Here is a 26,789-nt window from a genome sequence, read left to right as displayed (position 1 = left end):
AGGCACTTGAGGGAAATAAACTTGCAGGGCTACGGGGATAGAGCGGGGGAATTGGCCTGACCGGATTGCTCTACAGAGAGCCGGCACAGACTCGATGGGCCGAATGACCTACTTCTGTGCTGCTATGACTCTATGAATGCAAGTCTTTGTTAGCCCTGATGGCCATTTCCTTTTTCCTAAAAATTATACACATTCAAATATCTGATTCATCCAACAAGATTGAGAGCTGAAACAAAGCTTTGTATGAATACACATTTTATTTTGAAAAAGACAATGTACAGGCAATCATCTCTTATTCTGGCTTTCAAGCACATCTACCTCAATGATCAACAACAGAGCTAAAAAATAAATAGCTTTAGAAGGGAAATCATACAAGGGCGTCATGAAAAGCAGAAGACTACTTCCAAAAATTCCAAATGGATTTAACTGACCCATGAAATGGAATTACATTAACATGCTGTTGAGATTTTTCCAGCTTATTATTTATTACAAAAACACTCAAGAGTCCCTATCCTATTACAAAAAACAGTTAAAGTCCTAGATGTAGTTTTATTTAAAATATACAGCTTTAGAAAAATCTTCCGTTTTCAAAATCGGTGACCATGGACATCGGCATAGAAACAGTTTGCACCTGGTATCGTTCGAACATGGCAAAAGGTTACAACTTCTGTGTGAGAGCACGCGGGGAGAGAGAAAGAGAGAGAAAAGAAATAAAGAAAGAGAAAAGAGAAAGAACTTCTCTCTAACTTCTAATATTACCATTATATATTAGTAACTTTGACTATTCACATCTTTGAAATCCTGGCATTTACTTATTGCACATGCCTTAGTTTATTAAAAACATTTTAACGGGTGTTTCTCAATCAGCCATGGCCAAAACAGCGACACAAACAAGGCCTAACATTTTATGTCTATAAAATGTCACTGTGTAACAAAATAACACTGGGATGAAAATAAAGGTCTCTCTGACCCGCTCCCTCGGAATGTTTCTTTTGCGCTTTGTTTTAAAAAGGCTGACTGAAAGCTAGCACTCCACCCCCCGCCCCCTTCCCCCAAAATCAGTTTAATGTGACTAACACTGAAGACTGGGTTAGGTTTGATCACCTGAGAAGCCAACTTTCACCAGCTTAAAATTACAGTACATAAAACGAGCTTTTCTACAAACTCTTTTGGCAGCACTAAAAATTGGCCCCGGAGTTAACCCTTCGGCATTGTTGACCCATTGCTTATCGAGAAAGAAGCTGTACCCTTTCCCTTCAAATGGACAGTCTTACAGTGCCTGAACTCTTTGAATCTGCACCTCATTAAAACATGTTCTTGGACAAGGTTATAAGCTGTCTGGATTAAAATGTTGCCTTCTAAACCCAAGTACACCGTCAGACTTGAACAAAATTCCACACCCCCCCCCCCCCCGCCAATCAATCTCTTCTCTCCCCATTTGTCTCGAGTTTTCAAACCAATCCTACAATGCGGGAATGTTTATCAGGCTGAATGATGTCTTGCGACTTTATAGCCTGCTATGTCCTCTAATGAAAGAATCAGACTGCTCCAACTGTGACCAGACACTGAAACTATGGCAAATCAAAACAGACATACATTAAAAAAAAAACCATGGTGGAGGTATTCTTTGTCTCCCTGAAGTGGGCAGACCCAGTGTCTAAGTATCATGCCAATTTACGCATGCACAATAGGCAACGTTCATAGTGCACAGTGGAGAAATCCCAAAAGTACCTCAAAATTTTGGTTCTCGAGCAATTCTTTTGTATCACAATATATACGTATGTGTATTAAAAAAAAACAGCTTATGATAAAGGAGGAGAAACTGGTCCATTTCCTTCCAGTCTATGCTCATGCTATAATCTTTTGAGGGATCTCCACAGACGCTCTGAGGAAGATGGAATTGTCCCGGACATAATTCCTCTTCTTGATCTCCTCGTGAGAAATGAATTTGGGATATCCAAAGCCAAGTGTGCTTTCATCCATGGAGTTCCTGGAGTTCAGAGGCCTCTGGAAGTTCTTCCAGTTGGGGTCAGGGGTGAAGGTTTCTGTGATATGCTGTGGTTTTGACAGGGATGGGTCACTCTGGTCCATAATAGAGAAGGTCACCTTGTAGGAGAAGGGCCACTCCAGCAGGTTGTCGTATTCGCCTGGCAGCACCCGGATGTAGACCGACAAGTGGGTTCCCTCGCCGCTTCCATTTCCGTTGAGGAACGCCGACACTTGCAGCTTGTAGCCATATCGGTGGGTGTAAAACGGGGGGCTGAAAAACTCGTAGTTGTTGCGCACTTTGGCTTCCTGTATCTTACGCAAGTAGTCGGCTATTTTCCAGATCAGGACACCGTCGCTGCCAACCGAGAGCTCCTCCACCTCTCGTCGTAGCTCCAAGATATCCTGGCGCTGACGACTCACGAGACTGCACATTATGTTCAGGTGCACTTTCATATTTTCATCAATGTGTCTGCTCATTGCAATCTTGTGACACTAGAAGATACAAAAAAGGTCAATTAGCCAAATCCCCTGCCTATTTTCTTGTAGTTCACCTTTCAGTTTGAAGTTGCATAAAAGCAGCATTTCTTTCATATGCAAAATGACAAAAAACCTCATGATTAAAGTCAATATCAAATTGCACAAGACAACCATTATTCTCTCCAGCTTTCTCCCCTCATTTCCAGAAGTTATTGCTTGTTGTTAGGATATGGTTCTTCTGATCCAGCAAGCATTTTCCAGCAATTTTCTTTGGGAGGGTTTTGAGGGGGGGGGGGGGGGGGGTGGGGTGGCAGGTGGCAGTAGGATATCCGACACCTGTAGAAACTCACTGTGTGGAAGAGTTTTCATAACAAGCCATTGAGATTCTAGACATGCAGAGTCCATTTTCTCAATAGAGAGTGCACTCCCTCCCCATAGGGAGAACCCCCAGTCCAGCTAACAATAACAGGAGGGGTTCCTGGATGATAATCAAAGCCTAATCAGGAGAGCTGGGCCAGTTGTGGCCTTGGCGGATATCAGCTAACGTAATGTAGCCCGGGGGTCAAACCCAGGACCTTCCTAGTCTGTCTGGTTCGGTTCCACACTGGGTAGGACACTTATCAACCAAATCATAGGGGAATCTCTTTCTTAAAATTATTCACCATTTATAAATGAGCTTTAAGTTAAGCACCCCTCCCTATTCAGCAACTGGAAATGCAGAATACTGCGTGCAGTTCTGGTCACCACATTACAGGAAAGATGTGATTGCACTAGAGAGGGTACAGAGGAGATTAACAAGGATGTTGCCGGGAGTGGAGAATCTGAGCTATGAGGAAAGACTGGATAGGCTGGGTCTGTTTTCCTTGGAACAGAGGAGGCTGACCTTAGAGGTGTATAAAATTATATGGGGCATAGATAAAGTGGATAGAAAGGACCTATTTCCCTTAGCAGAGGGGTCAAAAACCAGGAGGCACAGATTTAAAGTAATTGGTGGAAGGTTTAGAGGGGATTTGAGGGGAAATTTCTTCACCCAGGAGGGTTGTGGGGGTCTGGAACTCTGTCTGAAAGGGTGGTAGAGGCAGAAACCCTAACCAGGTTTGAAAAGTACTTGGATGTGCACTTGGGATGCTCTAACCTGCAGGGCTACGGACCAAGAGCTGGGAAGTGGGATTAGGCGGGATAGCTCTTTGTTGGCCGGCGCGGACACGATGGGCCAAAATGGCCTCCTTCCGTGCTGTAACTTTCTATGAATACTTTTAAGTATCGCTTTCCTGCTGTCATTTAAAAAAATATAAAGAAGATCTTTAATGCAATTCTTCTTTTGGTTACAACACCATGCATGCAGCTCAAGTCCAATACTTGTACTAACATCTAGGACTGAGAAATCAATATACCATTTTCAACACGAACGCAGAGAAACGTTAACACTGAGCCACTGACACACAATCCATGTCTTCCTTTGTTCTGTTAATTGGAACATTGATCTGTGATTGGAGACTCATGACTCTCAGTGTCACTTGTCCATACCCTCTGGTCAGGAGGCACTAGAATTTATAACATCAATGAGCAGCTCCCCGCCACCCCACCATCCTTAGTTTATCAAGACAAGTTATCAGAAGCTTTTCCTCTTGTGCAGTCAGCTGTGAATTTTGACAACCCCATTACACACATGACTGAGTGCAGGTCATGTTCACTTGTGCAGCACTTCTAAAAATGTCCGCCACATAAATTAACAGTTTCAGACTGCGTAACCTTGACGATGTCGCAGCCCAGAGTTGAACCGAATTTCAGCTCGTGAACATATTGAAAACACAAGAATTTTTATGACAAAGCACTTACAAAAAAAAAGTGATTTTCTTTAAATAAAAAGGTAACAGTGATTGCAACACTATCTGGCCAGGGGTTGGGGTGGGTGGGGGGGTGCTCGATGTAGATACTTGGGGGTTGAGACAAATCAAATTTTTCCTCTGCCCAACAGCTCCCCCACCTTGAAGCGCTAGGAGAATGAAAAGGGGCAGAGACCGTTAACGACAGCAGAGTCTCCGCCCATTTTGTGCTTGAAACTTGGGCGTCCCTGGCGCGGGCAGGAAGCTCCCAGCCAAAAAAAACAGGTGGCAGCATTTTAATACAACCCGAATAGGCACGGGAGTGACATCAAAAGTCACGCGTCACTTTGCCGAGAATCCACTGAGCACATTCCCCCCAGCTGGAGGAACACCCAAACAAACTGGGCTTCAAGTGCCTACATGGCAGCCTTTCCAGATTGGACGATCTGTACAGGGGGTGGGGGGGGGGGGGGTGGGCAGCCAGCAACGGAAAGAAATGGACTTCCCTGGCTGGACGTCTATGTAGGGGGTGGAGCCAGCTGTCCGCTGGCCAAAGGACCCAGGGAAACAGCATTGCCACAAGCCTCTTTAAGACTAGCATTAGCACCCATCTCCCCTCGCCCCCCACCACAACTCCCCCTGCACAAACCAAACCCAGACATATGGCTGGGGGTATTGGAGATCTAGTCAGGTGCCCACGGAAAGCATACTTGCGCTGGGCTGAGGGATTGTGGGTAGGGGGAGACGGAGCAACAACTCGGGGTTCGGGTACCCAACATGGAGACCGTTCAACGCCGCAGCATTAATAGCGTCTAACTTAAATGAGCACAAAAAGATGAAAACTTTTTTTTATTAAAAAAGCTGTAATTGGATCACTGATGTATTTTGGGGAATTGAAGGTTGGAATTATCTGGTTTCAAACAGAAATTGTTCATCTCCATTTAATTATAGCAAAGGCCATGTTAAAAAAAAACTACCAGTCTAAAATTAGCTTCTGCTCATGCAGATAAGTGGGAGTAAAAGCTGAAATGTGTCTGGTGACAGATATGGGTAAGAAGGCGTCTTCAGCAGTGGCAAACTGTATATACATTCTTGAGAGAGTGAGAGAGAGAGAAAAGCTTCTGCCATGGTTGGCAACATCCAAAATGTTTGTAAGCCCTCAAGTCAACGGTTCACTTTAGTTCTTACCCTGTGTTTGCAGCCTGCATCTTTGAAGGGGCAAAGTACCATGGCTGTGTTGCAGTTGTCTTTCAGGTGCTTGGCAAGATCTTCCCTGGCAATGTTTGACACTCCGCATTGGTTGGGGCAGGCTACCGGATACCGTGGGCACTGATACTGGTGGTTCTGTTCAAAAGATTTTTTTAAAAATCAGGCAAAAATCAATTATAAATTATTTCTCCCCCTCCCCCTCCCAATACAGCTATTGATCGACATACTACCTGTACCACTACCAGAGCAAGTGACCTGCACTCATACTTCTGCTGCTCATTCCCTGGGTACAGTGTCCTGCCTCTACAGCATGTCCTGCTGGTCCGTCTGAGACTGGGGACTCAGTATGGCCAATGTCATGATTCCCTGTCCCCCTCAGTCCATCACACACAGCGTGAGTGCGTTGTTATGGCCCCCTATAACTATCTACTCTTTTAGTCTCTCTTCCTCGCCAGGCAGCTCCCCAGTACTTCACCCAAGTGGCCGTTTCATGTGCGAATCTAGACAGGGAGTGTTGACAGCCTATTTGACCATGAAGGGCATCACAGCCTGCCTTGACCCGACGTCCACAAACTCATTTCTCAGCAGGAGCCAATCAGGAGAGGGAACCCTGGATACTTCACCTCCCCCCGCCCCCCCCCACTTCAGCCCAGGCACTCCAATGTCAATTGATGCCCTCTAATTAGGTAACACAGGCCAAGGATTGATCCTAGGTCTGACTGATCTGCACCATCTGAGGAGCTATAGAACACCAGTTTCTACCAGAGCAAGCATTTTGATTTCTAAAATGACATTTCTCTTGCAATTGACATTTCACTCAAGGCTATATTGAACTCATGCCATCTAGTTCATTCTGGCAACCTTGAAATGATTCCACGTATCTGAAGAGAAGGCATCAAGCAACTGTGAAAATCATTTGGACGGCGTTAACGTCAGCATCATTCACCCCAAGAATCTGAGCGCCGTTCTTTTGGGCTAACAAATCAAGGGGACCAACCTGAATCGTGTCAAACACAAACTCCTTGCCGCAGAACTTGCAGGGCTGTGTGCGTTTGGGACAGTCCGTAAGGCAATGTTGTGATAGCAGACGCCGCATCATTCTGGCCCCGCATTTGTTTTCACAGTACACGCTCTCCTGAGGGCAAATTCCCTGGTGATTCTGTGGGAGAAAGTAACCACATGAGTGCAATCTCATTACTGCAAAAAAGAGAGCCAAGAGCCTAACTCTTTCAGAGCAGAATGCAGCCAAAGAAAGAAGTGCTTCCATTTGAACATTAAATGGGGCGAATGTCCACTTCAAACTCCACCACCTCTTTTTCGCTTTTCAACTATTAAAAAAAAAGGTGGAGAACAATTGAACAGGGCCTTGGTGAGACCACACCGTGAGTATTGTGTGCAGTTTTGGTCGCCTTATCTGAGGAAGGATGTTCTTGCCATGGAGGGAGTGCAGCGAAGATTCACCAGACTGATACCTGGGATGGCAGGAATGACATACAAGGAGAGATTGGGTCGATTGGGCTTATATTCACTGGAGTTTAGAAGAATGAGAGGGGATCTCATTGAAACTTATAAATTTCTAACAGGACTAGACAGACTAGATGCAGGAAGGATGTTCCCGATGGCGGGGGAGTCCAGAACCAAGGGTCACAGTCTAAGGATAAGGGGTAAGCCATTTAGGACAGAGATGAGGAGGAATTTCTTCACCCAGTGTGGTGAACCTGTGGAATTCTCTACCACAGAAGGCAGTTGAGGCCAATTCATTAAATATATTCAAGAAGGAGTTAGATATATTTCTTAAGGCTAAAGGGATCAAGGGATATGGGGAGAAAGCAGGGACCGGGTACTGAATTTGGATGATCAGCCATGATCGCATTGAATGGCGGAGCAGGCTCGAGGGGCCGAATGGCCTACTCCTGCTCCTATCTTCTACGTTATGAACTATGGGACTAGAACGTGCGTTTTTCGTCCGGTCAGCTCAAGGGCTGTGAAATGGGGCGACTGCCATAATCCCCAGCCGCCCGACAAAAGTTCAAACTGTAAATAAGAAAGACTTGTATTTATATTGCACCTTTCACGACCACCGGACGTCCCAAAGCGCTTTGCAGCCCATGAAGTACCTTTTGAAGTGCAGTCACTGTTGTAGTGTAGGAAACGCGGCAGCCAAATTGCGCACAGCAAGCTCCCACAAACAGCAATGTGATAATGATCAGGGAATCTGTTTTTAGTGACGTTGATTGAGGGATAAATATTGGCCAGGACTCTGGGGATAACTCCCCTGCTCTTCTGCGAAATAGTGCCATGGGATCTTTTACATCCACCCGAGAGGGCAGACGGGGCCTCGGTTTAACGTCTCATCCGAAAGACGGCACCTGACAGTGCAGCACTCCCTCAGCACTGCACTGGGAGTGTCAGCCTAGATTCTTGCGCTCGAGTCTCTGGAGTGGGACTTGAACCCACAACCTTCTGACTCAGAGGCAAGTGTGTGAGCCACGGCCGACACTGTCAAAATGAACGGTATTGCATTTCAAGCGATTAAAAGAAAAAAGGAATGGGAGGGCGTGTGCGAGAGATAAAAATCAGAAAGGACGCCATGCTCCAGTAGGCTAGATGCTGGCCGTTCACCTTTAGACCTTGGTTTAGAATCCAGCCCCAACTAATATGATGAAAGCCTTCTCTATCTGCTGGCTGAAATGAGATGTGCAGGGTCAGATAGCAGAGCCCCAGAAAGCACACAACTGGCGAGGCAGCTTCTACAGCATTTGAACAACTGGGTGCAGACACGTTCAGTTGTTTTAAAGTCATTGCTCAGGAGCCTTTGGCAGAAAAGGTCTGGTTGAGGTCAGCAAATTAAATAACCATCTCTGCTGGTCAAAGCCAAGCAGATTAACACCATGCCTGGCCGCACACTAGTGCTACCTCATTTATTTTACCACTTTGCTACGTACGGCAGGGTCACGACCAGTGGAAACACTAATCGGAACAGCTACTGATTTTTACATGCAACTCCTGAAGTGGAAAGTCCCCTTTTAGAAAGAAAATCATTCCATAGGAGGAGGGTTTAAATGATTCAGAAAGCAGAAAACAGCTTTACTGCGTTCATAGTTGTAGTGAAGAGGGAAAGACCTAGGTCAATGACCAGCTTCTCTACTCTCACTGATTTAGGTCTGGAAACATCTGGCCCACAGCTGCACCGAGTGCATCTTTAACACAGGTTAAGAACACGTGATTTTGCACGGCACCGCAGGAACACTAAAGTTTAATCCATGAAGTCGCACTGCATTCAAGCAGAGAAAGCAGTTACGGATAGTTTTCAGTCAACTGAGGACAGCCCAGCTCCATTACAGATACCTCATAATAAATTAAACTGTGGGAAGGAGCGATGGCGTTCTTAAAAAAAATTATACTGTCTGAACAGCCATGGACATTGGAAAAATGGCTTGTGCTTTTGCGGGTGCCTTGAGAGTTACTGAAAAATTTGGTCTTCAATTGTCTAGCCAAGACTAAAGCCCCACAGAGTCTATTGCTGATTAATCATTCCAGCGCAGAGAATGATTTACTTTCCACTAGATCCATGCGGCTTCTTTCATCGGAATGGAGCATCAATCTAGATCCCATCTATCCGAGCCAACAGCTATAATGTACAGAAAAAAGCATCGCGATTCACACAAATTCCTTCCGTCACAGTATGGTCGAGGGCAGTGCTCTCCAAAATGTTAGCGGGCGCTAGCCACATGTGGCTAATTGGCAATCCAGATATGGCTTATTGCATTTCTGATTAGGAAATAGACAAGACACCAGCACTGGGCACATGATCTCAATACTCGTTCACACGGCGTATGCGTGTGCGCTTTGACCACTGTTATAAATCTCATCATTCATCAAGAAACTACTCGTGAAATAACGGTGGACGGCCAGCTGGTGGCGCCGTCCAAGGAGTATAAATACTCGGGCGTTGGCCCCAGCTAGCCAGGGACATTTTGTAAGACAAGGAACTAGTGAAGTACAACTAGACCTCCATGTTCTGAAACAAGTTGATTAAAGCCTTGCTTTCTGCTCAAACCAAGTGTGTAGTGAGTTTTATTACATCAACCTCCTTGCACATTCTGCTTTTTGTCTTGACCATTTTACCAACAAATGTACAAGTGTTTTTTGATCATTGGGAGTGCTTTACTTCCTTGGTTAACTAATGGTGGCAGATGTCTGTTAAAGTATACATTTACTTGGGATCACCCAGAGTGTATTTTCTGTTGTAGTTAGTGCATGTGGTGAAAACGGCGTCGCTGTAGCCACACCTGCAGCCGAGTCAGCACATTCTATTGGTTCAACGCTGCTCTAGTGTCCTCACCTCATACCCTTCGCCAGTGAAGTCGTTGCCGCAGTATTCACACTTGACTCGACGCTTCAGGCAATCGTGCTGCAGGTGTTCAGCCAGGTCCCTTCTGCTCAGCTTGATTGTGCAGCGGTTTGGGCAAGGTATCACATTGAATGGGCATGTCGAAAGATGGGGCTGTAAAATGCAAGCGCAAGTCAGAAAACAAAAAAAAACGGGAAACGGTCACTCAACAAAAAAAGTATGGATCCCTGCCACCCCACCAAATGGTTCAGTGAGTTTACCCAGTTAGTAGCGGAGCCATTCAGACCAAGAAGGTCCCATGTTCGATTGCTAATCTGTGCTGTTAGCACATTTCAGTCAGGGCACTGAAATTGGCTTTGATGCCTCTATTATTGAGAGGGGTGGGGGAGAAAGAAGACAAGACAGGCAGGGTGCCTACTCAGGATTGCTAGCCAACGACCCCTCTGGATGTGCACATGTACAGACTTGGGGCTTAGAGAGAGCAAGAGCGAGAGAATGAATATGTTGATGCTAGGAGTCTTCAAAAGAATCTTCTCAATTGTTGGGATACAGGTAAGGATGGGAGAACAGCTTTCTGAAATAGCAAACAAAACCCCAATTGCTCATTATAAAGGAGTAAATAGTTCCCAGACTGATCGGATAAAACCTCCAACAGATGCAAGCATCCCAGGTAAAACGGTCTTGGACAGTCTCACTCCAGCCCCTAGTGGTATGTTGTTTAGGCACAAATTCCCAATATCAAATCAAATCAAATAACAGTTCACAAGGACCGCTGGTGGGGCGATGAACTGGAGTTAAAAAGTCACGGTGTGCTGCTGAGGCAGATGGCCAGGAGTGTTCCTCAGGAGCCAACCTGTGCCTTTGTTACCCAGAAGCAATTGATGCCGATTGTCCAAATTGGGCAAGTGTTCAATTGCCCAGCATTGACGATACATGATTCACCCAGAGAGTTTCTTCAATTAAAGAAAAATTCAATAACGTGTCTTAGAGATTGGGGTCCAGTGTGGCATCACTGTCCATTCGACAGCAAGGTGTAGTACTGCTGAAGGAAGGACTTACCTGCAGCTGTTTAATCTGTCCCGTCCATCTGCAGCCTTCCTCACTGTGAATGCAGCGAATGACTAGAGCTAGGACCTGGGCTTCCAGCTCTGGATCAGGATAGATCTGGAAAACAAGAAGGTTAAGCTTAACCTCAATGTATAAAATAGCTTCTTGTGACAAAAGGGTGGATTATTAATAATAAATTCAACCAGCAAACAAAACTAGTTTCCCGGGGGGGGGGGGGGGGGGGGGGGGGAGAAATTACAAACAAACGAGCAAAGCCCTATTAAAAACATTTTTATTCACCCCGGTGGCAAAACCTAGCCCAGGGACACGGATCCATTGAAGTGGTCCATCACGCCCCAGACCAAGATAAACGAATTCACCAAAAACCAGGGATTGAACCTGGGGCTTTTCTGCTGGGTACTGTTCATTACCACACCAGGGGAGGGGGGAGAATAGCACATCCATTTAAAAACATCTTTGTTTTCCTCATTTCAGCCCTCTTAATGATCAGAAAACCTCCTAAACAACACCACTTATCACTTTGGCTCGGGTGGCATCACTCTCACCTCCGAATGAAAAAGGCTTCAAGCCCCACTCCAGGAAGTGCTGCGTTGTCAGAGGCGCTGTCTTGCAGATGAGACGTTAACCAACCCCGCCTGCCTGTTCAGTTGGATTTAAAGGATTCCAAGGTGGTATTTGAAAATCAAGAACCATGTCCTGGACAAAAGTCATCCCTCAACCAACAGCTAAATAGATTAACTGGCCATTTATCTGCTTTGCTGTTCGTGGGACCTTGCTGTGCGCAAATTGGCTGCAATGTTCCCCTTTAAGCTGCGCAACGGTCTGGAGCTCCCACGCAGGCCGCCCGTCGGCTTTTCAATTGGAATAACCGCACCTGCGAAGATCTGAATGGGCCGCACAGCCACTTAAAGGGGCCACACACACACAAAATATTACAGGGAACATGGATTGGCTGCTATAGGTTTCTTCTTTGTACTTCAGAAAATAAACTTTTAAAAAATGAAATATGGATAGTGACTCCTTGCTGGAGGACACATCCACAGGCACCAACACCCCAACCAAGCAACCACTGTTCACCTGCGAGGAGCGGAGAGTTTCAGCAGGTTATCTGACCACAGGGTCACCACAGTCAAGCCAACAGGCACACCGTCAGAGGTGGGGGGGGTCCACTGGACAGTGGCTGGCAGCACAATCAATTCAATTTTTATTTGTCATATGCAGCAGACTTGTACTGCACAATGAAATGTTGATTTTTACGAGTCCTCCCAACATTGGAATAAATATGGCATAGCAATGATAAAAATACTAATAGAAATACAGTAATAATAAAGACAACAGTAATAAATAATAATAGATTATTCGTTCACGAGTCTTATGGCCTGGGGGTAGAAGCTGTTTCGAAACCGGCTGGTACGAGACCGTATACTTCGGTATCTTTTACTGGACGGGAGCAGGGCGAAGAGGTTGTGGCTGGGGTGGCTCATGTCTTTGATGATTCTCAGGGCCTTCCCCCGGCACCTCTCTGGGTAGATATCCTGCACAGCAGGTAGTTTAATTCCTATAGTACGTTGTGCAGCTTTCACCACCATCTGTAGAGCCTTGCGGTCTATCTCCACCCAAGTGGTGCCCCTCGCTCACCTGAAGGCACTGAAGCCAATTTTAGCAACTTTAAGGGGCTCCGCAACTGAGATCATCCAACTCGGCACAGGCCAGCTATTGAACTCGACACCTTCCTGATCAGCGGCTGGCTGAACAAACTTGGCGAGACACTGGGGGAGTAGACAGATGGCTCAACCTGTTGCTAGAATGACCCAGAGCGCAGGCATGAGCTTTCATAATTGAATCATAACAGACACAGTCATTAGGAGGCTGGATTGCACTTCTTTGTGGAAAAAATTTATTAAAGCTTTGCCAGATTTCTTTCACCTGTCTAGGCCCCAAGCTCTGGAATTCCTCAAAGCCCTCTTTCCATCTCCTTTAAGACATTCCTTAAAACTCGTCTCTTTGATTAAGCTTTTCGGCACCAGTCCGAATATCTCATGTGTCTCGGTGTCAAATTTTGTCTGATTAGGCTCCTGTGAAGCACCTTGGGGCATTTTACTACATTAAAGGCACTAGATAAATGCAAGTTGTTGTTACATTCTAACAGGGAAAAAAAGAGGTCTTCAGAGTGGAACAGTTATGGCACATTTAAGCTATTTTGTTTTTGCAGACTCCTCTTATTTTAAAATGAAGTGTTTTGACCTGAAAGATTTGAGCACTAGAATAAGTTTATCCAGAGCTGAAATCCAGCAACAGTGCTTCTGATGTAATGTAAATAACAGGGCCATCTCGCTGCTTGCCTGGCCAGTGGGTCCACACACACACTGAATGAAACAGTGGTGTTGTGTTGCAGTGCCAGTGTTTCTAAACCCTCTGCCACGTGTAGTAAATGTGCAAACCATCTGTTACATGAAAGTTGGGCTCGCCTTTTGGTCTGGTGAGTCATATCCCACTATGATCTGTGTATTCTCTGCAGCTGACACCCCGCCCCCTTTGGAAAGAGGTGGCTGGTTTCCCTTCGACCAAGAGCTGCTGTAATAACCGCGCAGGGAACCCCAACTGCCTGGACTGTGAAATCCATTTGGATGCCCAGTATCACATGTCCAAAACATTGTCTTTCAACACATTGTCCCAACTATGGAACGAGACACCCTGCTGCACTTTTGTACATCGTCTCCAAACACTGCCAATAAATTTCCTTCAACTTGAAATCTCTCTCGTTGCTCCCCTCATTATAAATGAGTACAGGAAACTTTGGTTTATCCGGAGGTTAACTGTCCAGAATGCTCAAGTCACCGGCAAAAATCAGGAACCGTTTCGTTAGATTTTTTTTCTTTTCGTTGCTTTTTTTCCCCCCCCACCAGTCAGGCTCTACAAGGTCTCGCTGAAGCTGTTGCTAAGCTACAGAGACGCTTGCAAGGTACGGCCGACTGTTTAGAAGCTGTTGCTGAGCAACAGGGTTTGTTGCCAGATACGGAGCTCAAAATCTCCGTATGTTTCAACATTAGCGCTGGTTTGTCTGGCAGTTTTGATGGGACGGCAACAGCTCGGTCCCGTCGGCGCCGGATAGCACAAAGTTTCCTGTACCTTGAAAAAGGCGCACATTAAAAAATCACCACAACCACCTTGAACAAGCTGCATCAAACTCTGCTGTCATTATATAACAAACCATACTCCTTTATAGTGCCTGAACTGCTATTTTGGAGTTACAAACTCCAAGCAACGCGAGTATTAAATGCCAGGGCAACCAATGAGGATGTTGGGAGCAAGAAGGGAAGGCACGGGAACATTTTTAAACACAAAAAAAAGGTAGTAAGGTTTGTGAAATCATTTACCAGCAAAGTTGAAACAAACAGTATCGATCAGTTCAAAAAGACACAGTTAGGTGGGGTTGAAATCCATCATAAAGTAGGAAGATTTATTGGACCAGATGCCCTTTTTGGAATACCTCTGGTGAATTAAAAAGCAAAATAGCAAATACAGGTTGGCTTAAATTTAGTGTTTAAACGCAAGACCACTGCGCAATACCAGGGTAAGATTTGTGGATTCACCTTTGGGGCAAATGGAACACACGAGTTAAGGACAAAAGGGAGAGTTTACAAAAATATATATATTTTTACACAGGCAGTGGGTTGTTAGGACATTGAATATCCAGATACAGTGTTGCAAGCAGACTCTAAGTTATTAAGAGTGGACAAATAATTGAAGAAGAAAAAAAATAGAAAGGGCCTTAGCAAAGGGCAGGTGAATGGGGCTAAGTGGACAGCTCAGAGCTGGCAAAGGCACAATGGGCCAAATGGCTCAATTTAGAACTTCAAAAGTCTGTCCAGACTAATCCAATTCCAACTTAACTAGGACTCAAAATATACAAGTCTAAAAATAACTGGAAAAGTAGAAATCAAAAGATCAGTAGAGGAGAGGGGCCATTGCAACGTTTCCTACATTACAACAGTGACTACGCTTCAAAAAGTACTTCATTGGCTGTAAAGCACTTTGGGACTTCTGGTGGTCATGAAAGGCGCTATATAAATGCAAATCTTTCTTTTCTTTTCCATTCAGCCCCATCAGTTTTCAACATGAATGATTTGGGATTCGTCTTCTCAACCCTACCAGGTAGTGGTCACCCTTTGCATGAATTTTCCTTTTACCCGTTTGCACCTAGGTTTTCTTATTCTGCAGTAGTCCTTTCGCTTGAAATATTGCTCAGGATTAAACCTTTTCTGTTCCACTTGATATCTTGCACAGCCATGTAACAGCCCCTTCTCAATCGCCTCCTTTCAAGGCGGAAGAATCAATTTTTCTAACTTTCCCTCACGGAGAAAAATCCCACGACAGGATGGTACATCACGAGGTAGTGAGTATAATTATAAGAGCACTTAGAGCATTAATCAAATGAGCAGAGATGCCACATTAAAAGCCAGCGCAAAGTTCGCAAGAAAAAAACTGTTCACAAAGGTAGTTAAATGTAATAATAGTGTTAAAATCTTGCTTTCCAAAAGCTATATCAAGTTCCTTAGATACTGTCCATAGAGGGCGGTAAAACCCATCGTCCCACCCAGCACCCCCATCACTGTTGGCCGCTGGCACAGTTGGTCCTCACCGTCTCCAGGTCTTTCACACACACACACACACAGAATCCCCACAGTGCAGATAGAGGCCATTTCGGCCCATCGAGCCTGCACCGACACATATCCCACCCTATCCCCGTAACCCCACGTATTTAATTCCCTAACACTAAGGGTCAATTTATCATAGCCAAATCAACCTAACCCGCACATCTTTGTTGGCCGTCAGAAGACGCTGAAGCCAAGGTTCCGTGCGGTTCTCTCTCCTTGGCTCCCCAGTGACCAAAACGAGAATTCTGTTCGGAGATGGGGTTTCTCAACATCCAGATGTTGGGTTGCCAAGTTCCTGGAGGTTTAATCACATGACCTCCTTCCTCCACCACTCTGTTCCCTCCATTGGTTGCCCAACATGTCCATCCTCACGGCACACTGTCATCCCACACCAATTGCAAAACTAAAAGACTCTCCATTACCCAACTGGATGGTCAGTCAAGCAGCTTTCTTTCCCCATCTCCAATATTTTTATAACTACTAAACAGAACAACTTGTACTTAGATAGCACCTTTAACATAGTAAAATGTTCCAAGGCACTTCACAGGAGTATTACAAGACAGAAAATTTGACACCGAGCCAGACAAGAAGAAATTAGGGCAATAACAACAGAAAATGCTGGAAAAACTCAGGAGGTCAGGCAACATCCGTGGAGAGAAATTTGAGTTGACGTTTCGGGTTGGACCCTTCTTCAAAGAAATTAGGGCAGGTGACCAAAAGCTTGGTCAAAGAGGTAGGTTTTAACGAGCATCTTAAAAGGAGGAAAGTGAGGTAGAGAGGTTTAGGCTGGGTGAAGTGTTCAAAGAAAAATGGCACACACAATTTTTAAATGCCCCAATGATTTTTCTCCAGAGTTGCTCGCAGCTGTGTCCTGGAGATTAATCTTCAATTGCTGGAGACTCCAGGCCAATCCTGGAGGGTTGTCAATGGCAACCCTATCCAGGACTAGTGGGAGGCCCACTTGACTACCCTTTACTACAAGGCTCCGGGGGGAGGCCAGGGAAAGTGGTGAGGACTCAGGATCAGAGCTGTCCACTGCCACTCCATAGCGCAACTGGCTACAGCATTCCTGAAAGTGGCCCACAAGCAAGCAACCACTTGGGATAATGAGCAGACAGTGAGTAACACTCGTTTAAAGAGGGACTGTAATTGCAATGCGAAGTGGTTTTTTTTTTCCCCCTTAAGAACCTTTGTCTCATCTCTTTTCTTCACTCTGACTCATTACCTGAACTGTTAAATGCGGCCTCAAATTACTGGTGGGTTTGTGCGCGCGCACTGGGGTCAATTATAAATTGTCCCACTGACTGGTGGAACTGTTCACTACAGACACCAATTGTTAACGATTTGTCAAAAATCTCTCGTGGAAGTTAGAGAGCTGGCCAATGTTTATGGCTGCTTGCAGACTTGCATCTTTCAAAATGCAACACAGTGCATCTCTCCCCGCACCCCCCCCCAACACCCACCCCCCCCCCCCCGCCCCCCCAACCTCCTGAAGGTGCGGAGTCTTGGTTCGGGTACTAGCCCTTGCTGCATGCCCCAGTATCAAATCTTTATACGCGAGCCTAGACCGTGAATGCGAGGAGACTATTCCTCCACAGCAGGCATCACTGATGAGCCTAATTCCTGTTCCCACCGGATAGCCAACACCAAGCGGTTTCAAGCAGGAGTCACTGAATAAAGCTCGGGCGGGACCATGGCCTCACCCAGGGGTGCCGAGGCTATTTGTCATGTTCTCAATTGCTGTTCAGGGTGAGGTACCCTAACCTCACAGCACAGGCCCGGAATCTGACCTGGGGCCTTCTGGTCTAAACGGTGCAGTACTGCACCAGGTAGTGCTTTCACCCACCATCCCCGCGGCCGAGCCAGATAAAACCTTCACTTTGAGCGAGCCAACCAAGTTTTGTGTTCACGGATAAGCAGATAGATGGCACTACAGCACAAGTCCGCTCACTTCCAGTGACACAGGAAGAGAGGCAGAGAATTAAAAAGTAGGTAATGTCACAAATATGATTGATTTGTTGGGCATTACAGTATATCAATAGCCACTAAAGTCAATAAAAATGCATAGACCAGCCCGAAGACTAGAGATTTATTCTTCATAAAATATACATAAATACATTTTTGAGCATCACGAAGAGCACAGACTGCAGCTAAATTCACGAAATCAGGTAATATTTCAACCCAACCCAGGATTATGTACCTTTGCCCTTATTTATTTATTATATATAAATAATTTTTTAATTTTATTTATTTATTTATATATATCGATCCAATTCTGCAGTACAGGGTGCAATTCAAAGGACTAAATGACCTGCCTTAATGTCCTGTTATAATCCGAAGAACAAATGCTACCCTGGTAAATGATGCTTTCTTCTTCCCCAGTTGATGCAAGCTCAGCAAGTCTTCTTAGGCAGTCCCTCGGAACCGAGGATGACTTGCTTCCACATTAAAAATGAGTTTGCAGGTGACTGATGAGTCCAATGCGGGACCTACAGTCTCTGTCACAGGTGGGGCAGACGGTGGTTGAAGGGGCGGGTGGGTGGGGTGCTTGGGTTGACGTGCGCTCCTTGCGCTGCCTGCTTTCTTCTTCCCCAGTTGATGCAAGCTCAGCAAGTAAACCCATGGGGAGTGATAGTTGGAACTCTCAACACAATACCCAATCCGTGCTGCACTTTTGCAATACAAACACTTCAGAATCATTAAAACTCAGCCCCCGCTGCTTAAATCACCGAGGTTTGGTCCTTGTAGCAACCAGGACTAGAATTGAACCAGTACAGAAGTGGGTTTAGATTTGAGCCTGGTGCAAATTAAGCTTTGTACTGTTCTAGCACACAATGTAAATTTGTAATGTCTGTGCGTGGTCCCTAAAGTTACTGCAGCAGGGCCAGCAAAGCTGGTCTGAATTACCAGTTCGGTGCCTGACTTAAATAGAAGGGGAATAAAGCATTCAAATCGAGGCCTCGACAGACACAAGGGACTTGGGGCCTGTGCCAAGGGAGGGTTTCATTGATTTTGGTTGGGTGTTCATTGCAAAGGATGGAAAAATCACCAAGATTGCCTTCTCACCACATTCAGGTACACTCAGCTAGTCAACGATGCAACGTCAACACCAAGTGCAACCGCTACCCACTTTACTTCGATAATTTAAGTGGGACTGGCCAGATAGAACACAATGCTCTTTCTTTGGTCCAGTGTATTCTCATGGTTATGAATGAAATAATCAATTAATCGTTCAGTCTTTACCTGAACAGTTGGTAGATTACGAGTTCAAGCCCAACTGAATGCTGACTGCAATGAAATCCAACTGCACTACATACCCAGCTCCAGGTTCTCCTGGCGCAGCATAGAAAAATAGGAGCAGGAGTAGGCCATTCGGTCCTTCGAGCCTGCTCTGCCATTCAATATGATCATGGCTGATCCTTTATCTCAATACCATATTCCCACGCTCTCCCCATACCCCTTGATGCCTTTTGCGTCTAGAAATCTATCCATCTCCTTCTTAAATATATTCAGTGACTTGGCCTCCACAGCCTTCTGTGGTAGAGAATTCCACAGGTTCACCACCCTCAGTGAAGGAATTTCTCATCTCAGTCCTATTTCATATCCTGAGACTGTGACCCCTGGTTCTAGAACCCCCAACCAGGGGAAACATCCTCCCTGCATACAGTCTGTCTTGCTCGGTCAGATCCCCTCTCATTTTTCTAAACTCTGCATGCAAGTTTACTTCATTTCCACTCCGTCTCATAGCAATGCCTCACTTTTCAGAGGCAACTTTACAAGCACGAGTTGCAGGGCAGTTGGTCCACCACCTTGCAGCACAGCCCCAAGTGTGTGCGCTGAATCATTGATGAGTGATTCCAAGAACTTCAAAGTCTGGCAAGATAAAACACCCGTGTCATCTCACCGAGAGTTTTACCCAGCACGATATTTGGGATGTTTTTCTGCCAGCATTATATGTAAAGCCAACTGTATACCACAGGGCTACACAGTGAATCTGTTAACAGCACAAAGCTGGCGGGAAATCCGAGCTCCCGTTCTGAATCTGCACACGCTACATGAAGGCCGACATCTTCATCACACAGTTTGAACTCTTGACATATAATTAATTGTACTATAAATATATTTGGCATAAACAAACCGGAGATTAAAACAAATACAACAGCCAAACAGAAATTAAAAGCTGCACAGCTAAAAAGGCATCACTGGCAGCTTCACGCTGATGAATCTGCTTAGTGTTTGGCCGCAGGTCACGTGGGTTCTGGCTCCCTGACCTCGAAGAGCGCCAAACCCCCTCACCCCCTCACAAGTCAGGGGGGAGCCATCTCCAAGAGCTACATTCATCCAGTTTCTGGGCTGCTGCCACAAGGTGCCTGCTGGGTCTCATTAGAGTGTGGAATACATTTGACTACAGTTTTCGGCTGACGGCAAGAGAAGAAAAAAATGAATATATTACAGCACAGACGATCTGGGTATGTGTGTGGGGGGCACATCTTACACCGAGTGATGGGGCCAGGGGGAGAATACTTGCAACGGCAACATTTTACCTCAGCTGCGTCTTCCACTCGAACCCAAAAGCTTTAGGGTGTTTAATATCAAGTCATGGACAGCACAGAAATAGGCCATTCGGCCCAACAGGTCTAGGCCAGTTTTTATGCTCCACGTGAGCCTCCTCCCCACTCTACTTCATCTTACCCTATATCCAATAGCTCACGGTACACAGTTAACTTTATTAACCTACGCAGGCTCGGGTGATACACTGCACAAGAATTTGATCCACTCTATTCTGTATACCAGCCCAGACAATAGGATGATGGCCCCCTGCCTACCCCCAATGAGCAAGAGCTGCTCGTTTTGTGGGGATGGAATGACTGTCCCAACCGCTCACCCTTCACAACTGTACTGTTGTAGCGGTTCGTGTAAATCGCCACTAAATAAGAGAGTTTGACTTCGACGAACTATAAATAAGTTGTTTATTTACAGGAACAGGCTAATTACAGCAGGTAAGATAGCAGGTAAAATGGCTGACTGTAGGAGCACCGTGGTGTAGGTCTTGTCCCAGCGGGGACTCCACAAGGACTGAGTTCGCAGTCCTGTGGGGAGCGTGATGACGTCATCACGCTGCTCGCGTTTCCCGCGCTTAGGGTGTCACGTGATGCGCGTCGTTGGCCGTTGAGGCCAAGTCGGGATGCCGGGCTGTGCCGGTGCTTGCCGCGGGAGCGGAAGATTGCGTCGCTCCCATCGGCTGGCTGTGCGTCTTAAAAGGGCAACGGCCCCAAAAGGTAAGTTAAAGGGAATTATGTATCTCAATGTAAGGGACAACCAGTGGTACCGCCACACTTTAAAAAAAAAAATTAAATAATAATTACTACACTCCTTCAAGTAATACAATGTGACTCTTTCAAACTTTGAATTAACAATCACAGAGACTAGGGGGCAGGGAAGGAACAAAAAAAAGTGAAAGGAGTACTGCCTTTAATTTAGATGGAAAAATGCCAGTAAGCCCACATTTGAGAATAAAAAAAGCTTTCTTGTGCCTCGGTTTCCCTCCCCATCACTGGCATCAGTTCAACCTCAAGGAGGTCCTCCTCACAGGGTTACAGAACCCTACTCTCCAGGCTGCTACCACGGAACAGACACAGAATTGTACTAATCTGCTTGATGTGAAAAAGGGAGGGAAAGCGATCCGCTGCTCCCTCGATTGTACAATTCACTTTCAGCGTGAAAGTACCTCCTCACAGCGGCACCAAAAAAAAAAAACCCACGTCACTCACTCAAAAGGCAAAAGCTGGGAAAATAAAATAGATTCAGAACCTTGAGATGCTTATTTAAATAAAGCTGCCAGTTATTTAGAGTCAAGCAGAGGATTGCACTCACTCACTGAGGAGTTCCGTCAGAATGAAATTAGAAAATTGAAAAGGGCTGCTGGCACTGGGAAAGTGTTTAGTGATGCTATTTGTGCTCAATTCTAAAGAGTTTTGTGATGGCTTTATTTATACTGTTTGTGGTAGGTTCCCGGTGTGGTGGTGTGTTTCCTAACTTGGTCACTGATGGAAGACTATTTTGTTGCCCAAAGATCAACTGTTCACAATGTACCTTTTGATATGTTCAGATGATTTGAAAAGGATGTGGGTCTGATCAACATTTTCGTTGGCAGAATGCAAGACTGTACAATGGACAATTAGCAAGAGAAGCCAGAAGGGAGTTTGGGGGATGGGTGGGGGTTAAGGAAAGAATCAGCAACAACACCGAAGTGCTGGGGTCTCACCTAGGAGTGTAATATCTCCAAATTTGCAAACGACACAAAGCTGGGTGGGCGTGTGTGCTGTGAGGAGGATGCCGAGAAACTCCAGGATGATTTGGACAGGTTGGGTGATTGGGCAAAAGCATGGCAGATGCAATATAACGTGGATAAACGCGAGGCTATCCACTTTGGTGGCAAAAACAGGAAGGCAGATTATCTGAATGGCAATAGATTGGGAGAAGGGGAAGTGCAACGAGACCTGGGTGTCCTTGTGCACCAGTCGCTGAAGGTAAGCATGCAGGTGCAGCAGGCGGTTAAGGCGGCAAATGGCATGTTGGCCTTTGTAGCGAGAGGATTTGAGTACAGGAGCAAGGATGTCTTGCTGCAGTTGTACAGGACCTTGGTGAGACCGCATCTTGAGTATTGTGTGCAGTTTTGGTCGCCTTATCTGAGGGAGGATGTTCTTACCATGGAAGGAGTTCAGCAAAGATTCACCAGGCTGATACCTGGGATGGCAGGAATGACGTATGAGGAGAGATTGGGTCGATTGGGCTTGTACTCGCTGGCGTTTAGAAGAGAGGGGATCTCATTGAAACTTATAAAATTCTGACAGGACTGGACAGACTAGATGCAGGAAGGATGTTCCCGATGGCAGGGGAGTCCAGAACCAGGGGTCACAGTCTAAGGATAAGGGGTAAGCCATTTAGGACAGAGAGGAGGAAGAATTTCTTCACCCAGAGAGTGGTGAACCTGTGGAATTCTCTACCACAGAAGGCAGTAGAGGCCAATACATTAAATATATTCACGAAGGAGTTGGATATATTTCTTAAGGCTAAAGGGATCAAGGGGTATGGGGAGAAAGCAGGAACCGGGTACTGAATTTGGAAGATCATCCATGATCGCATTGAATGGCGGAGCAGGCTCGAGGGGCCGAATGGCCTACTCCTGCTCCTATGTCTATGACGAGCACAGATCCCAATCTCGAGTGAGAAACAGTGGGTTCTGCAGAGTTTGCAAGCAAAAGGGAGTGGAAACCCGGAATTCTTACCCCCAAAAGACCGTGGAAACAGAGGTTGATAGGTTTTTTTTTATTAGGCAGGGGTATCGAGGGATATTACATAGGATATACAGCACAGAAACAGGCCATTTGGTCCAACCAGTCCATGCCGGCGTTTATGCTCCACTCGAGCCTCCTCCAGTCTTTCCTCATCTAAATCCATCAGCGTACCCCTCTATTCCCTTCTCCCTCATATGCTTGTCTAGCCTCCCCTTAAATGCATCTATACTATTCGCTTCAACCACTCCCTGTGAAAGAAAGACTTGCATTTATATAGCGCCTTTCACGACCACCGGACATCTCAAAGCGCTTTACAGCCAATTAAGTACTTTTGAAGTGCAGTCACTGTTGTAATATAGGAAACGCGGCAGCCAATTTGCGTACAGTAAGGTCCCACAAACAGCAATGTGATAATGACCAGATAATCTGTTTTAGTGATTGTGGTAAACCACTGTTGTTGTTGTTGTTGTTGTAACACACTGTTTTACCTATGCATGCCTCAACATGTCTCGGCTGGCTCCACCCACAGGCCCAGGTATAAAGGTGATTGACCTGCAGCCCCCTGCCTTCTTGGAACCCAGTCAACCACGAGAGGCATGCTCTGTTCTTTGCTAATAAAAGCCTTTAGTTACTCTCTTAACTCTCAGTCTTTTATGAGTAATTGATAGCGCATCAGTGATGTAGATTGAGGGATAAATATTGGCCAGGACACCAGTGATAACTCCCCTACTCTTCTTCGACTAGTGCCGTGGGATCTTTTACATCCACCCGAGGGGGCAGACGGTGCCTCGGTTGAACATCTCATTCGAAAGACAGCACCTCCGACAGTGCAGCACTCCCTCAGCACTGCACTGGAGACTCAGGGTAGTGAGTTCCACATTCTCACCACACTCTGGGTAAAGAAGTTTTTTCTGAATTCCCTATTGGATTTCTTGGTGACTATCTTACATTGATGGCCTCTAGTTTTGCTCTTCCTCACAAGTGGAAACACCCTCTGTCTCGAGTCTATCAAAACCTTTCATAATTTTAAAGACCTCTATTGCCTTCTTTTGTCAAGAGGAGAGAGACCCAGCATGTTCATCATATGCATACCCTGGTATTTCTGGTATCATCCTTGTAAATCTTCTCTGCACCCTCTCTGGATCAAATGGAGCCATGATCTAATTGAATGGCAGAACAGGCTCAAAAAGCCTACTCCTGTTCCTATGTTCTCTAGGAGAGGAGTTCCTGGTTTTGCTCAGGTTGTCTAAGGAAGGAGGCATCTTGCATCGTTCTTCCCTTCTGTCACCGTGGCTCCTTAACTGTCAATTTGGCTCAGCACACTTGCTCTCAAGTCAGGTTTAAGGCCCATTACAGGTTTTCAGCATTTAAATCTAGGTTGACACTTGAGTGGCGTACTGAAGGAGTGCTGCATTGTTGAAGGTGCTGTCTTTTGGATGAACTTTTAGACCCATCTGCCGGGCTAGGTGGACGTTAATAGATTCCGTGGCAATTTGTTGGGTTCCCCCATCCCTCAATCAACACCATCAAAACCAGATTAAGTGGTCGTTAATCTTCTTGTTGTGCTGTGCACAAATTGTCTGCTGTGTTTGTCAAATAACACAGACTACATTTCAAAAGTAATTACGCTAACGTTAACTTGGGTTTCTCTCGCCACAGATGCTTGGCTGATCTGCTGAGTATTTCCAGCATTTTTGGTTTTTATTTCAGATTTCCAGCATCCACAGCATCTGGCTTTTGTTTCAAAGGTAATTCATTAACTGTGAAGCACTTTGGGACACAGGCCGAGAAGATGAAAGGCACTATACAAATGCAAATATTTTCTTTTCTTGTACCACGGGCTGCAACAATACCTTGGCTTATAGTTTACCCTCTTGACCAAGCAGCAGCATGAAATGATAGGTCAACTTGACCACGGAACCTGGGCACTTCAGTGACATACTGAGTGGGCACTGCGTGATTGGAGGTGCCGTCTTTCAGACGAGGCTTTAACCCGAGGACCCATCCGCCCTCCCAAGTGGACGGAAAAGATCCCATGGTGCTATTCGAAGAGGAACAGGGGAATTCTCATTTATCCCTCAACCAACATCACTAAAAGAGATTATCTGCTCATTTATCCCATCGCTGTTTGTGGGTCACTGCTGTGCCCGTTTCGCTATATTACATGTGACTACACTACAGAAAATATTTCACTGGCTGCGACAATCTTTGGGAGATTATGAAAGACGCTTTCTTTTAGATAGAATTGGGGGGGGGGTGTCAGAGTCATACAGCACAGAAAGAGGCCCTTCGCGTCCGCGCCAGCCATCAAGCCCTGTCTAATCTAATCCCATTTTCCAGCACTTGGTCCGTAGTCTTGTCTGCTATGGCATTTCAAGTGCTCATCCAAATGCTTCTTGCATGTTGTGAGGGTTCCTGCCTCTACCACCCTTTCAGGCAGTGAGTTCCAGATTCCAACCACCCTCTGGGTGAAAAAGTTCTTCCTCAAATCTCCTCTAAACCTCCTGCCCCTTACCTTGAATCTATGCCCTTGTTATTGACCCCTCTACTAAGGGGAAAAGCTCCTCTTTATCTACCCTATCTATGCCCCTCATAATTTTGTACACCTCAATCAGGTCCCCCCTCAGCCTTCTCTGCTCCAAGGAAAACAACCCCAGCCTGTCCAGTCTTTCTTCATAGCTGAAGCGCTCCAGCCTAGGTAACATCCTGGTCAATCTCCTCTGCATCCTCTCCAATGCAGTCACATCCTTCCTAGAGTGTGGCGACCAGAACTGCACACAGTATTCCAGCTGTGGCCTAACTAGCGTTTTGTACAGCTCCATCATAACCTCCCTGCTCTTATAGTCTATGCCTCGGCTGGGTGGACGACTGGGAAAGATTAAAGAGCACGAGGCGGCCTTAGCCGTGGACAGCTGTCAATCAATCAATGACACTCCATACCCAGCTGACTAGGAGGCACGCTTGGAAAGGGCTGGCTAAGAAGTAGATAGAAATGATTTTTTAATAGGGTTGCAAAATTCTGGGAATTTTTAAAAGAGGAAACTTTCCATGGGAATTTAGAGTTTTTTTGCACACTGATGGTTTTTGTCTCTGACCCTTATATTATCTTTGTCGTCAAAATAGACATACTGTGCCATACAAATAAAAACAGGCTTTCAAAACTTTATTTAGGTTATCATTTTGAACTTTATTGAACCCCCACAAAAAAGACCCATCTAAAATAAAAAAGAGCGTCAGCTTATTTAGCCTGTAATTTGTCCTTATTTTGTCCCTTTGAGTCTTCTACTCATGAGTCTTCAGAGTCTTCTACTCCTCATTGCTCCTCCTGATTCTCTGACTCTGGCGTGTCCATTTCCTCCTCTGTGTCAGTGTCTAGCTGTGTGGTGGACACTTCTGTATCTGGCTCAATAAGTTGTAGGTTCGCCCGGATAGCCACCAGTTTCTCCACTCTCGTTAGTCAGCCTGTTGCGCACCTTTGTATGCGTATTCCCAAAAAGTGACCAGTTTCGTTCAGAGGCCGCTGATGAAGGTGGGATTTGGAGTATCACCGATGCAATAGGTGACAGGGCCTCAGATGCACAAAGTCCCTTCCACCAGGTATGTGCACTGATATGCTTGCATGATTCCCATATCCCATCCCCATTCCCATTCCAAAGACCTTGCTTGGTAGAGAACTTTGCCAGACTTCCCAGAACTTTGCCCACATCCAGATTGAGATGGTGTGAGGGTAGAAATCACACTAAGCGCTGTTGATCTGTTCTCCAGAAAGTATTGGTCTCCCAACATGCTTTGGGTCCAGCATGTATGCTGCAGCATGAATCGGCTTGACACAAAATTCTTGATGCGTCTGTATGAATTGAACAATTGCCTTCTCCTCTGCTTTGAGCAGCAGGGATGTGGGTAGGGCAAT

General features: G+C 45.8%; 1 protein-coding gene across 2 annotated transcripts in view; it reads right to left on the bottom strand.

Annotated features, from left to right (window-relative positions):
- Positions 1-238: 238 nt before the first annotated feature.
- The window catches only part of LOC147102462 (TNF receptor-associated factor 4-like), a 132,185-nt gene continuing 105,634 nt past the window's right edge, over positions 239-26,789 (bottom strand). For both annotated transcript variants that reach the window (XM_085964941.1, XM_085964940.1), the window contains exons 3-7: positions 10,915-11,019; positions 9,847-10,008; positions 6,499-6,660; positions 5,481-5,636; positions 239-2,481 (exon numbers count right to left, since the gene is read on the bottom strand). In XM_085964941.1, the coding sequence (XP_085821067.1) occupies positions 1,849-2,481; positions 5,481-5,636; positions 6,499-6,660; positions 9,847-10,008; positions 10,915-11,019 (1,218 nt within the window). In that variant the 3' untranslated portion in view covers positions 239-1,848. The remainder of the gene's footprint in view (positions 2,482-5,480; positions 5,637-6,498; positions 6,661-9,846; positions 10,009-10,914; positions 11,020-26,789) is intronic.

The sequence above is a fragment of the Somniosus microcephalus genome, chromosome 22 (assembly GCF_052327205.1).
Source record: "Somniosus microcephalus isolate GS21.2 chromosome 22, FLI_Smic_1.0, whole genome shotgun sequence".
Lineage (NCBI taxonomy): Eukaryota > Metazoa > Chordata > Chondrichthyes > Squaliformes > Somniosidae > Somniosus > Somniosus microcephalus.
The sequence above is the reverse complement of the archived record's forward strand: the minus strand, read 5'-3'. Positions and strand labels throughout refer to the sequence as shown.